General features: G+C 43.4%; 1 protein-coding gene across 3 annotated transcripts in view; it reads left to right on the top strand.

Annotated features, from left to right (window-relative positions):
* ntrk2a (neurotrophic tyrosine kinase, receptor, type 2a) overlaps positions 1 to 15,125 on the top strand; it is a 440,469-nt gene that overhangs the window by 381,104 nt on the left and 44,240 nt on the right. For 2 of the 3 annotated variants that reach the window (XM_085985245.1, XM_085985240.1), the window contains 3 exons: positions 398 to 528; positions 1,667 to 1,839; positions 12,276 to 12,522. In XM_085985245.1, the coding sequence (XP_085841371.1) occupies positions 398 to 528; positions 1,667 to 1,839; positions 12,276 to 12,522 (551 nt within the window). The remainder of the gene's footprint in view (positions 1 to 397; positions 529 to 1,666; positions 1,840 to 12,275; positions 12,523 to 15,125) is intronic. The other variant, XM_085985243.1, reaches the window with a different exon arrangement.

Genomic DNA, 15,125 nt, shown 5'->3' with positions numbered 1-15,125 from the left:
GGCACAATTGAGAGATGAAAAATGTGGAAATGCAATAGTTGTGAAATAATTGAAGTGCAAAATTGCACGGAAGCACAAATGTAGCATCTGTGTGGTCTTACTAAGAAAAGTTACAGGATGAAATCTCTGCTGGCCCTTGTGTATATTAAATCGGTATTACTGAGTATGTCACAGAGCAGTGAGACAATGAAATGACTCTAATGAAGTCTATGTTATTCATAGTTTGATTGGTCTCCCTAACTTGCACTTTACACCTCTCCTAATTGTGTGTCCTCCATATAAGGCACAGCAGTCAAATACTTGACTATCCTTTGTACTTGCCCAAATATATTAGAGGAAATGTTCCTATGATTTCTAATTTATTATAGCAATAATGGTAATTCTTATGTTTTAACAGTTGTCCGAAACATCAAACGGCACAATATTGTCCTGAAGAGGGAGTTGGGTGAAGGAGCCTTTGGCAAAGTGTTTCTCGCTGAATGTTATAACCTCTGCCCAGAAGAAGACAAGACTCTGGTGGCAGTGAAGGTATAATGCTATAGAATTTCAATTATTAATTTATGGTTTGGTCTGGAGCTCCATGTGATAAATGCTTGTCTATCTTTCAGCCTCAGTTATCTTTTAAGTTCAGCTGTGTAGGACTAATGCAATGTCAAAAGAGCACGATACATGATCTCACCCTTGGATTTAGAAGTATGGCTTGGTTTCATATGGCAATGACAGTAGAACGGCTCAGCAAAACTGTCCATGGAAAATATAGGAATCTGATAACAGAGCACAGTCAATTCCACTTAGTTGACTACTTTCTATGTGAAGATTTGTCTACTGAGTGGAAATTGAAAACCACTTGCTCTCAGTGCATATTGTATGCATTCCTGCTTACTGTATGCATTTTGTTGTACATTCCTGTTAAATTAATAATTTATTGTCCAGATTACACATTGCACCATGTTCATTGCTCATATCATGGTCACTTTCTCCATTGTATCTTGCATGGTTTGCTGCACTGAGCCACTTTTGACTTTACTCCAAAATACAACATCTGATAATATTTCACTTCTGTTTGAACTGGTTTAGCAGCATCTTCTTATAAAACATACTTCTTAATATTTCTGTGTGAATTTCTGTGTGGTATGTACTGGAAATTAAATATATTTCTGCAGCAAACTAAATTATTGATGTAACAGGAATCGCCTGTGTTGTACTGTATGGAGACAACGTGGGCCTTGAGGACTATTGTAGAATTGTCAGCAGTGTACCATATTAAAACAGTCATCCTGACCGCAAATTCCGGGCCAATATTCTTTCATGCCCTCTCTTTGCTTTCCTAATTTCCTTTTTCATTTCACCCCTGCACTTTCTATACTCCTCTTGGCTTTCTGCAGTATTTAGCTCTCGGCATCTGACATAAGCTTCCCTTTTTCATCTTATCCTACCCTGTGTGCCCCTGTGTGACATCCAGGGGGCTCTAGATTTGGGAGTTCCACCCTTTTCTTTGTGGGAACATATTTGCTCTGAACCCTCACTATCTCCTCCTTGAATGCCTCCCATTGCTCTGACACTGATTTACCTTCAAGTAGCTGTTTCCAGTCCACTTTTGCTAAATCATCTAATATACAAAAAAACCACATTCCTGAAAAACCTTTTGTAATTTTAAATAATGCAGACCTTGAAAGAAGCCAGTGACAACGCACGCAAGGACTTCCATCGTGAAGCGGAGCTCTTGACCAACCTGCAGCACGAGCACATTGTGACATTCTATGGTGTGTGCGTGGAAGGTGATCCGCTCATTATGGTATTTGAGTACATGAAGCATGGAGACCTCAACAAATTTCTCAGGTTGGTTCAGAAAACTGCAAGAGTTTCTATATTGATACGGTGCTGGTACATTTTACTGCTGAAAACCTGCTCCCAATAGGTATAGCAATACAGTGGAAATGGATCAAAAAGACATTGGGATAATGACACAGCAATGTGTAATTACAGTAACAATGGGCTAACGTAATGAGCTTAAATATTTACATGGAGCTGCACATTCACACGCCTGATCTCCGTATGCCACACTTCCTATTAAATTCTAGTTTTCTCTGATAATCAATATAAAACATAGAGGGTGAAATTGGTCTTTGGTGATTGCATAAAATGGGCAATAGTGAATCGGCATCCTGTTTTACACCCCGCCCACTTTTCTTTTCCATTGAAGGGGTGTAAAACGGGCTGCCGATTCATTATCGCCCTTTTTGTGTTATCATCAAACACCAATTTCATCCCCATAGTTTCTACTATTCTGTTGTTACATTGGTAAATATCCCTATCAGAGCAATAGTTGTTGTGTGCTGGTGTTCAAGTAAAAGTTGCAATCTTAAAATACTCCTGTGCAGTGCCTTGGGACATTTTACTATGTTAAAGGTACTATATAAATACAAGTTGTTGTTTCCAAAATAGTTCTAAAGAAAAGGATTGATTTGACCATTTCTTCACTCAGATAATTTTCTCAAAAATTGGTTGAAAACATTTATTCATCAAACTGTCGGGAATAACATCTCACTTATATTTGTATAAATGCAGTCATACTAACTGCTGGTAGAAAAACCTTTGAATAAATGTTTTGGATTATCTATGTGACAAGATGTCAGTGAGGAGGGGGATGGTTTAGGGAGTTCCTCCTTAAAGCAAACATTTTTTTACTGCCATAGGTTACAGACTAATATTCACAGTTTTACCATTCATAATGCCATAAATATAGAGACATGCAGGGGTAAAATTGGCCACGGGCCATTTTTGGATGCATAACCAGTGGCGCACCATCAGACCAAACCATGAAGCCCAAGGCCGGTCCACAAATAGACCGCTGGCCTCATTTACCTTTCTTGGCTGAGCCGCTGGCACCTCCACAGCCAGCTCAGCTATTTGATGAATATCAGGCCGCTTGTCTCGCTGGCAATGGCCCAAAGGTACGTCCCAGGAGGTGGGGATGGAGCAGCAATGGGAAGGGGCTGGTCGTGAGTACTGTGGAGTCAGGGGAGTAATCCTGTACCTCTTGGCTCCACAGCAACTTTTTTTGAAAATTTTTATCAAAGAAAAATTACCTTTTTTGATGGCTGCTAAAGAATCCTGAGTCAAACAGGCCTGGTGCCCGCTCAGATCATCGCAATCCAATTTCTGCAAGGAGGCCTAAAGTAGGCTGTCTAACGCCTATTTTAGGGTGCTTCCAGGGGTGCCTGAAAAATGGCCCGACCCAATAGACATCTTGCAGGTGCCTTTCTGACACATAGAAACATAGAAACATAGAAGATAGGAGCAGGAGTAGGCCATTCGGCCCCTCAAGCCTGCTCCGCCATTCAATTCGATCATGGCTGATCATCCAAATTCAGTACCCGGTCCCTGCTTTCTCCCCATACCCCTTGATCCCTTTAGCCTTAAGAAATATATCCAACTCCTTGAATATATTTAATGAACTGGCCTCCACCGCCTTCTGTGGTAGGGAGCTCCACAGGTTCACCACTCTCTGGGTGAAGAAATTCCTCCTCATCTCTGTTCTAAATGGCCTACCCTTTATCCTTAGACTGTGTCCCCTGGTTCTGGACTCCCCGACCATCGGGAACATCCTTCCTGCATCTAGTCTGTCCAGTCCTGTCAGAATTTTATAAGTTTCAATGAGATCCCCTCTCATTCTTCTAAACTCCAGCGAGTACAAGTCCAATCAACCCAATCTCTCCTCATACATCATTCCTGCCATCCCAGGTATCAGCCTGGTGAATCTTCGCTGAACTCCCTCCATGGCAAGAACATCCTTCCTCAGATAAGGCGACCAAAACTGCACACAATACTCAAGATGTGGTCTCACCAAGGCCCTGTACAACTGCAGCAAGACATCCTTGTTCCTGTACTCAAAGCCTCTCGCTATGAAGGCCAACATACCATTTGCCTTCTTAATCGCCTGCTGCACCTGCATGCTTACATTCAGCGACTGGTGCACAAGGACACCCAGGTCTCGTTGCACTCCCCCTTCTCCCAATCTATTGCCATTTAGATAATAATCTGCCTTCCTGTTTTTGCCACCAAAGTAGACAACCTCACATTTATCCATGTTATATTGCATCTGCCATGTTTCTGCCCAATCACCCAACATGTCCAAATCATCCTGGAGTTTCTCGACATCCTCCTCACAGCACACACGCCCACCCAGCTTTGTGTCGTCTGCAAATTTGGAGATATTACATCTAGTTCCCTCGTCTAGATCATTAATATATATTGTGAATAGCTGAGGTCCAAGGACCGATCCCTGCGGTACCCCACTAGTCACTGCCTGCCACTCGGAAAAAGACCCATTTATTCCAACTCTTTGCTTTCTGTCTGCCAACCAGTTCTCTATCCAAGTCAATACCTTGCCCCCAATCCCATGTGCCTTAACTTTACATGCTAATCTCTTATGCGGGACCTTATCGAAGGCCTTCTGAAAGTCCAGATACACCACATCCACTGTTTCTGCCTTATCTATTTTACCAGTTACTTAGTCCTCAAAATTAGCCCATATTGCGCCTGTTTTACGCCTGTATAATGAGCACAATGAGGTCCAATTTCTAACCCATGAAGATGGTAAATAGCTACTAATATTATAGCAACCAAACTAATTTTCATTGAAATTCACGTTATGTATCTGCATCTGGAGATTTTCAAGAGATGATGGCCTAGAAATTCGGTAGGCTTAGCGCCGCATTTGAGGCGCTAGAGGGCCTAGCGCCGGAGCTATGGCCAGTTGAGAAATTCCCTGGGGCCCTAAATCGGCGTTGCACCGGTAGCGCTGCGCCGGCACCGATGACGTCATCGGTGTGCGCAGCGTCCCGGTTGCCGTGGTAACCCGGCCCCAAGCCGAAATTCAGTTGCGCCCGCCTTGCCCGTGGCAGGCGCAACTAAGACTCTGGCAACAGAGTCTTCCCCCAGTGTGCGCCGGCGCATAAAGGTGGAGCGGCGGCCGGCCGCGTTCCCGGCGGCCGCCTGCCCGCACCTCCCTTCCCGGACTCCTGCATTCCCCCCCGCGGCCCTGATCAGTGTCTGATGCGAGCCCGGCACTTCCCCGAGGTGCCGGGCTCAGATGTCGGGTCAATCCGCCGGACAGTTGTCGGCTGCAGGCAGCTCCTCCTTAACAGGAGGAGGAGGCCTGCAGTTCCCCCGCCTGCCGCACCGCATCGGGTGCCGCAGCGGGGGATTAGCGCCGGGAAACCCAAGTTCACGCCCGTTTTGAGGCGCTAAAGGAGGGTTTTAGCGCCCGCCGCCGTCTGGGCCCGGCGCACCCGAATTTTCGTCTCGCGCTGCCGCATTACCGCTGGCGCAAACTTTCTGGCGCTACAGCCCTGGCAAGACCAAAACCCAATTTCTAGGCCGATCTCTCATACTCTCTCATAAAACAAGACAGCCACATATTCTTACAATTAGTGAAATTTATTGCAGTCCACATCATGAACCTATAAAGGAATATTCATTTTTGATCCAAGCAAATAATTACAACATGCCAAAACATTTCCCACAGACTTTGTATAAAATTCCCAATCAAAGCAACATATTCAAATACAAAATTCTAATCCAAGTAGAACATCTCGTTATCCAGTATTCAACATTCCAGAGCCAAGCAAATATTAAATTTCAACTGGATTCGAATGAAGAATTTAGTGGCTAGAAATTTGTCTCAGGCGGTGGTGCAAAACGGGCGGTACTGGATCGGCCGCCCGTTATACGAAGCGCCTGATGTTCATTTTCATTGACTGCAATAGAACTGAATATCAGGTGCTGTGTATAACGGGCGGCCGATCCGATACCGCCCACTTTTCGCCACCCCCCGAGACGAATCTCTAGGCCTAGAAGTCTATTGAATTTTGCGTACGGTACACTTTTTGTTAAGCATTTTCTGTTCATATGCTGCTTGAAGTGTTGAATCAATCTTTTTTCTAGTTAATTGAAATCATAATCCAAGCACAATATTGTCTTAAAATAACTCTTCATTTACCAAAACACAGCTCCTGAACCTTCTCCTATAGCTGCTTTTACAACAAAACATAGCCAATGCGCAAAGCATAAGTTTAACAAGCACATTGGATTGCATGAAACATAATTTCAACATATCTACAGCCACTTTTTCTCTGAATCTTTTGGTATAAATGGTTAGATCTTTCATTCAACCTCAATGCTGCTTTGCATCGCACATTGTTATGTTTCTGTGGAGTCTGTTCCTGGCAATTATTGTACTGTAAGCCTGAGGCAGTCTTTCATTTGACAGTCAGGGGTTATATAGAGGCATTACGGCACAGAAAGAGGCCATTCGGCCCATTGAGTCCATGCCGGCTCTCTGTAGAGCAATATCTCAATCATTATATTGGCTAAAATTCTAGAAGGCCGTATATTTGAGATGTTTGCTTCTTTGGTGGCGCAGTGGGTTCTTTTTACAAAAGCATGCATTTCTAGGTACAGTAGCTTCTTAATGCCTCACTGTGAGACTTTGATTGTCCTGATATTCTAATTGTCAGCTTGGCTCAGTGGTAGTATTCTCACCTCTTAGTCAGAAGGTTCTAAGGCTGGAGCACATAAACCTAGGGTGACACTTCAGTGTAGTACTGAAGGATGTTGTTTTGCTGGCGATGCCATCTTTCACATGAATCGTTAAACCGAGGCCAGAGATGTATGCAAAAGATCCTGTTGCACTACTCGAAAAAGAGCAGAAAGTTCTCCGTGTCCTGGACAAAATTCATCCCTCAATCAACACCATAAAGACAGGTTAATTGGTCATTCAGTGTATTGCTGTGCACAAATTGGCAGCCGTGTTTTCCTACAAGACAACAGTGAGTACATTTCAAAAGCAATTAATTGGCTGAGAAGTGCTTTGGGATATTCTGAGGATCTGAAAGCCATTATATAAATGCAAGTTCTTTCTTTCTCTTATGTCCGTGGCATCTATTTATTTCATGATTTAGGGAGCCCCCACCTCCCTCCACCCCACCACTGAAAAATACAATGGGGGGATTATTTTGATTCTGACATTGAATAATATCCGCTTTTTAAAAAATGCCTATAGTGTCTCTTACTTATAGGAAACTGCAGGATGTCAGAAGGTTGCCATTTTTCAACAGACGCTGCTCATAAATATTAAACAGATGTTTCTTGACACAAAAATAATGTTAGCCAGCAGTTTCAGTGCTGTCATTCTCTTATATGCCTTTTATTCTCACCAGCTCGTCAGTTCAGATTCTGCCAGAACCACTCTGCTCCTGACCTCATCACAGCTTTGAGTCAAACATGGACAAAAGAGCTGAATGTCAGAGGAGAGGTGAAGAGTAGCCCACCCCCTTTGAAATCAGGGCAGTATCCAGCTGAGTGTGGCAGCAACCCTAGCGAAACTGAGTCAATGGCGGGGAGTGGGGTGGTGGTTAAGGGCAAAATCTTCCAATAGCTGGAATCATACCTGACAAACCGGGAGCTGGCTGTGGTTAATGAAGACCAATTATTGTAGCCTTGCTGCCAGAATTCCTCAGGGCAGTGTCCTTGGCCCAACCATCTTCAGCTGCTTCATCAATGACCTCTGTCATAAGGTTAAGAGTAGAGCTGTTCGCTGATGAGTCGATAGTGTTCAGTTTCATTCACAACTCCTCCGATAATGGAGCAGCCCGTGCCAGCACACAGTATGCCTGGATAACATCTGGGCTTGAACAGACAAATGACAGGTAACATTCTGGCTACATAAGAAAGTATTAGATAAAATTATACACATTACTTGGAAAATAAGAATCTAAATGGGGTAGAAGAGAAAAGGGATCTGGGAGTACAAATACACAAATCACTAAAAGTAGCGACACAGGTTAACAAAGCAAACCAGGCACTAGGGTTTATTTCTACAGGGATAGAATTGAAAAGTAGTGAAGTTATGCTAAACTTGTATCGAATCTTGGTTAGACCACACTTGAGTACTGCGTACAATTCTGGTCACCATATTATAAAAGGAAATAGAGGCACTGGAGAGGGTGCAGAGAAGATTTACAAGGATGATACCAGAACTGAGAGGTTTTACCTATCAGGAAAGGATGAACAGGCTGGGTCTCTTTTCTCTTGAAAAGAGAAGGCTGAGGGGTGACTTAATAGATGTCTTTAAAATTATGAAAGGTTTTGATAGAGTAGACACAGAGAGAATGTTTCCACTTGTGGGGAAGAGCAAAACTAGAGGCCATCAATATAAGATAGTCATCAAGAAATCAAATAGGGAATTCAGAAGAAACTTCTTTACCCAAAGAGTGGTGTGAATGTGGAACTCGCTACCACAGGGAGTGGTTGAAGTGAATAGTATAGATGCATTTAAGGGGAGATTAAATAAGCATATGAGGAAGAAGAGAATAGAGGGTTATGCTGATAGAGTTAGATGAGGAAAGACGGGAGGAGGCTCGAGTGGAGCATAACCACCGGCTTGGGCTGAATGGCCTGTTTCTGTGCTGTATATCCTATGTAATTAAAGCTCATAGAATTGAAGGAAAATTATTGACCTGGTTAGGAGATTGGGTAGGTGGTAGAAGACAGAGAGTAGTGATAATGGGTATGCACACAAATTGGAAGGAAGTGACTCATAGTCACAAGGATCTGTGCTGGGCCCTCTACTATTCACTATATTTATTAATGACTTTGATAACACAATAGAGAGCCATATATCCAAGTTTGCTGATGACACAAAGATTGGTGGTATAGTAACGAGTGTAGACAGGAGCATAAAATTATAAAGAGACATTGATAGATTAAGTGAGTGGGCAAAACTGTGGGATCATCCTATTTGGACCAAAAAAGGATAGATCTGAATATTATTTAAATGGTGAAAAGCTAAGAACAGGGGAGGTCCAAAGAGATTTAGGGGTCCATGTAATCAAAAAGGCTAATGGAATATTAGCCTTTATAACTAGAGAGTTAGAATATAATGGGGAAGAAGTTTTGCTACAGCTATACAAAGCCCTGGTTAGACCACAGCTGGAGTACTGTGTACAGTTCTGGGCACCGCACTTAGGATATATTGGCCTTGGAAGGAGTGCAGCGTAGATTCACCAGAATGTTACCAGGGCTCCAAGGGTGAGATTACATAAACTAGGCTTGTATTCCCTGGAATATAGAAGGTTAAGGGGTGATTTGATTGCGATATTTAGAATTTTGAAAGGAATTGATAGGGTAGATAGAGATAAACATTTTCTGCAGGTGGGGAAGTCTAGGACAAGAGGACGTAACCTTAAAATCAGAGCCAGGCTATTCAGGAGAGAAGTTAGGAAACGCTTCTTCATGCAAAGGGTGGTAGAAGTGTGGAACTCTCTCCCACAAAAAGCAATAGATGCTCGCTTCATTAATAATTTTAAATCTAAGATCGATAGATTTTTGCTAGCCAATGTTATAAAAGGATATGGAGCCAAGGCAGGTGGATGGAGTTAAGATACAGATCAGCTATGATCTCACTGAATGGCGGAACAGACATCATGGGAACACCATCACTTGCAATTCTCCTTCAAGTCACACACCGTTTTGACTTCAACATATATTGTTGCCCATTCATCATCGCTGGGTCAAAATTCTGGAATTCCCTACCTAACACTAGGGTGGGAGTGCCATCAGCACTAAGACTGTGATGGCTCAAGGAGAAAGCCCATCTCCACCTTTTCAGTCTCAGTTAGCTTGTCTCAGTAATCAATAAATGTCTTGCACCCATTATGTTGGAAGGTTTTTGATCGCTCTCTGGTTATGAACAGCCAGAAAACATACTGACCCTGACCCTGGCCCTGACCCTGGTACTGGTACTGGTACTGGTACTGGCACTAACACTGATATTGGTACTGGTACTGGCACTAACACTGATATTGGCCCTGACCCTGGTACTGACATTGGCACTAACACTGATATTGACCTTGACCCTGGCCCTGGCACTAACACTGATATTGGCCCTGACCCTGACCCTGGTACTGACATTGGCACTAACACTGATATTGGCCCTGACCCTGACTCTGGCACTGGTACTGACACTGGCACTAACACTGTTATTGGCCCTGACCCTGGCCCTGACCCTGGTACTGGTACTAACACTGATATTGGCCCTGACCCTGACCCTGGTACTGGTACTGACACTGGCACTAACACTGATATTGGCCCTGACCCTGGCCCTGGTACTGGTACTGGTACTGGTACTGACACTGGCACTAACACTGATATTGGCCCTGACCCTGGCCCTGACCCTGGCCCTGGCCCTGGCCCTGGTACTGGTACTGGTACTGGTACTGACACTGGCACTAACACTGATATTGGCCCTGACCCTGGCCCTGGTACTGGTACTGACACTGGCACTAACACTGATATTGACCCTGACCCTGGCCCTGGTACTGGTACTGACACTGGCACTAACACTGATATTGACCCTGACCCTGGCCCTGGTACTGGTACTGACACTGGCACTAACACTGATATTGACCCTGACCCTGGTACTGGTACTGACATTGGCACTAACACTGATATTGGCCCTGACCCTGGCCCTCGTACTGGTACTGACACTGGCACTAACACTGATATTGACCCTGACCCTGGCCCTGGTACTGGTACTGACATTGGCACTAACACTGATATTGGCCCTGACCCTGGCCCTGGTACTGGTACTGACACTGGCACTAACACTGATATTGACCCTGACCCTGACCCTGACCCTGACCCTGACACTGGTACTGGTACTGGTATTGACACTGGAACTAACACTGATATTGGCCCTGACCCTGACCCTCGTACTGGTACTGACACTGGCACTAACACTGATATTGGCCCTGACCCTAGTACTGGTACTGACACTGGCGCTAACACTGATATTGGCCCTGACCCTGGCCCTGGCACTGGTACTGGTACTGGTACTGACACTGGCACTAACACTGATATTGGCCCTGACCCTAGTACTGGTACTGACACTGGCGCTAACACTGATATTGGCCCTGACCCTGACCCTGGCCCTGGCCCTGGCACTGGTACTGGTACTGGTACTGGTACTGACACTGGCACTAACACTGATATTGGCCCTGACCCTGACCCTGGTACTGGTACTGGTACTGGTACTGACACTGGCACTAACACTGATATTGGCCCTGACCCTGACCCTGACCCTGGTACTGGTACTGGTACTGGTACTGGTACTGACACTGGCACTAACACTGATATTGGCACTGACCCTGACTCTGGCACTGGCACTGACACTGACACTAACACTGATATTGGCACTGGCACTGACTGAAGACATTAATAATGTTGTTTCAAGATGTTAGCTAATTCAGCAAAAATAATATTAATTCATTTTCACAAAACTAAAAAAATATGTTTTTGAAAGGCAGACCCAATGATTTGCTTCAAGTGGTTTGCTCATCCTTGCTGATTTTCTATTTACTCCTAAACTGCTAGTCACACATTTGTTTTGCATTGTGGGGCTTTTGCTCATTGAGCAGAGTAAGAATTAAATAAATTGTTAATAATCTTCCTATGATGAAACACAGCAGATCTGAAGAAAATACTTAGAGAGGTCCAAGACATTCCATGTGTACTGATTTTATTCCTTACTTGAGATGGGAAAAGGTTGGTTAGAAGTCACTAATGCTAATCTATCATGAGCAAAACATGATACAAAACAGACATTTCTAAAGTATATACACATTTTTCTAAATTTTTCACGTCTAATGTTGAAACATCAACCAGACTTATGACTTTTTATAAGCAACCTACTGAGATATTTTAAAAAACAATTATTCTTAAATTTTGGCACAATTGTGTGCCCTCACCCCATTGTAAATAAAATTGTATTTATTCACATGTTTGCATTTCATTCTTAAAAGGAACTTGCTGAATGAATCAATAGTAAACAAATACACATTTCTTTCCCAAATACACATTTAATGTGGGTATTATTTCAGGACTGGTTGTGTTAGTATGTGTCAGAAGTCACATTTCAAATTGTTTAGATCAAGTGGAAGATTTTATTAATAATTAGGCTGTAATGACAGTTAACTTTAATTATTGCTAAAGAGTTACAATGCTGTATGACCTCCACTTCAATCATACTTTACGTCTGTCTTCTGACTTGAAAAGAAGAAACATGCACATGAGAGAGAGAGAACGTACTGCTGAGTGAAAGAACATAGGTTCACAGTTGTCATTCCTCACAAGTGAATTCCAGATTGCCATCAATCCAATACATAACTTTGCAAATACTAATTTAGCTTAATGCCCTTTTGTTGAATCTCTAGGTCCCATGGACCTGATGCTGTGTTCCTCAGTGACGGCCAGTGCAACAGGATGGCAGAGCTGACTCAGTCACAGATGCTACATATTGCCATGCAGATAGCAGCAGGGATGGTGTATCTGGCATCTCAGCACTTTGTTCACCGTGACCTGGCTACTCGGAACTGCCTGGTGGGAGAAAACTTGCTGGTGAAGATTGGAGATTTTGGCATGTCCAGAGATGTGTACAGCACAGACTACTATAGGGTAAGTGTAAGTTGTCATTTAACTACAATATTACAATTTTTCTCTAATCTGTGAAACTACTTTAAGTAAGCATTATAAATGGGTTAGTTAACAGTAAATGTTCTAGTACAGTAAATCGGCATTATAATTATAATTCAGTAGTGACATTCTTACTGTAGCAGTGGCTATATTTGCAACATGTTAGAAACAACAGTGTGGGAGTCCAAAACAAGGGGACATAACCTTAAAATTACAGCTAGGTTGTTCAGGGATAATGTCAGGAAGCACTTCTTCACACAAAGGGTAGTGGAAATCTCTCCCCCAAAAAGCTGTAAAGGCTAGATTAATTGAAAATTTCAAAACTGAGATTGATAGATTTTTGTTAGGCAAGGGTATTAAGGGCTATGGAACCACAGTGGGTAAATGGAGTTAAGATACAAATCAGTTATGATCAGCTATGTTCTAATTGAATGGCAGAACAGGCTCAAGGAGCTGAATGTTCATTTTAACTAACAATGTTCTTATGTTCCTAACATGCTGGAGCTTGTTACATACATCAAAGTTGTCCGTTGTGAACAGATTAACATCTACGGCGGCTTGTGTGACATCACCTAGCCTGAGACAACTGACATGTTACTCGCGAATAATTCCCTTTCAGCTGTTGTGGTGCTGTTGACTTGCTGACTGACATACTTGTGTTCATTGGACCAATCTGATTCTGAATTTTGGACTGAAATATAGAACTTTGTTTATTCTAGATTCCAGTTAATAGCTTCGGCTACACTCATTTAAAAAAAAGCTATAGCTACTCTTAACCAGCCAAACAATTCATCTGGATCTGAATAGAATAAAATAAGGCACATTGAAAACACCTGAGTAAAATTCAGATATGTTCAACTGGGATGTTTTCAAATTCAAGTGGACATTCAGCTGACTGATGCATGTGATTTCTTTTATTTGTACTTAGGTAGGATTTAGTGGTGGAACCTCCCACCCTGAATCAAAAAGTAGTTATTCTGCCCGTATTACTTCAAAGCTGTCCACCAGACTTGACTTTGAAGAATTCTTGATTCTGAGCCCTCCTCTCCTGTACTTTTCTGGCTGTGTGACATCACATTCAGAACAGGATTCAGCATTGTTCATTTTAACTAACAAATAAAAAAAATGAAAATGCCAGATAAACACAGCACCAGAAAAGAAGAAAGATAGGTTAACACTGGGAAATTTACCCTTCAGCATAACACAGTCATTAACTAGAAGTAGGCATGCCCACATCTTGTATGTGAATAGCAAGATCCATAATAAGATTGGTCAATAGTGAAGATTGACTAATGTACAGACCAAGCCAGTATAGAACTATGCTATAGAAACCGCTCATGACCAAGAAGACTTTTTGCACACCATGTCAAAGGTCAGATAATTATTAGGCTAATACTCTGTTCAGGCAAACACATCGGAGATTATATCTAGCAGGAAAGGATGAACAGACTAGGGGCTAGAAATTGGCCTCCTTAGGGCCTCCCGTTATCACCTTTGGGGGACGATAACAGGGCGCCCGGGCGCAGTGAGATGAACGACTCCCACGAAATTCGGTGAGAGGTTTGCGGTGGCGGTAAGATTTCGTGCCACGATCTCCTTTGCCCGGAGATCATGATGTCATTGCCTTGCGCATCAACAACAACTTGTATTTATATAGCGCCTTTAATATAGTAAAACGTCCCAAGGCGCTGCACAGGAGTGTTGTAAGACAAAAAATTTGACACGAGGCACATAAGGAGAAATTAGGGCAGGTGTCAAAGAGGTAGGTTTTAAGGGGTGTCTCAAAGGAGGAAAGAGAGGTAGCGAGGCGGAGAGGTTTAGGCAGGGAATTCCAGAGCTTAGGGCCTAGGCAACAGAAGGCACGGCCACCAATGATTGAGCGATTACAGTTAGGGATGCTCAAGAGGGCAGAATTAGAGGAGCACAGATATCTTGGGGAGGTTGTGGGACTGAAGGAGATTACAGAGATAGGAAGGGGGCGAGGCCATGGAGGGATTTGAAAACAAGGATGAGAATTTTGAAATCTTGGCGCTGCTTAACCGGGAGCCAACGTAGGTCAGCGAGAACAGGGGAAATGGGCGAATGGGACTTGATGCAAGATAGGTCACGGGCAGCCGGGTTTTGGATGACCTCAAGTTTATGTAGGGTGGAATGTGGAAGGCCAGCCAGGAGTGCATTGGAATAGTCAAGTCTAAGGTAATAAAGGCATGGATGAGGGTTTCAGTAGCGGATGAGCTGAGGCAAGGGCAGAGACGGGTAATGTTACAGAAGTGGAAGTAGGCGGTCTTTGTTATGCTGCGGATATGTGGTTGGAAGCTCATTTCAGGGTCAAATATGACACCAAGGTTGCGAACAGTGTGGTTCAGCCTCAGACAGATGTTAGGGAGAGGGATGGAGTCAATGGCTAGGGAACGGAGTTTGTGGCAGGGACCGAAAACAATGGCTTCGGTCTTCCCAATATTTAATTGGAGAACATTTTTGCTCATCCAGAACTGTATGTCGGACAAGCAGTCTGACAATTTAGAGACCGTGGAGGGGTCGAGAGAAAAGGTAGTGAGGTAGAGCTGGGTGTTGTCAGCGTACATGTGGAA

This window comes from Somniosus microcephalus, chromosome 1 (assembly GCF_052327205.1).
Source record: "Somniosus microcephalus isolate GS21.2 chromosome 1, FLI_Smic_1.0, whole genome shotgun sequence".
Lineage (NCBI taxonomy): Eukaryota > Metazoa > Chordata > Chondrichthyes > Squaliformes > Somniosidae > Somniosus > Somniosus microcephalus.
The sequence above is the reverse complement of the archived record's forward strand: the minus strand, read 5'-3'. Positions and strand labels throughout refer to the sequence as shown.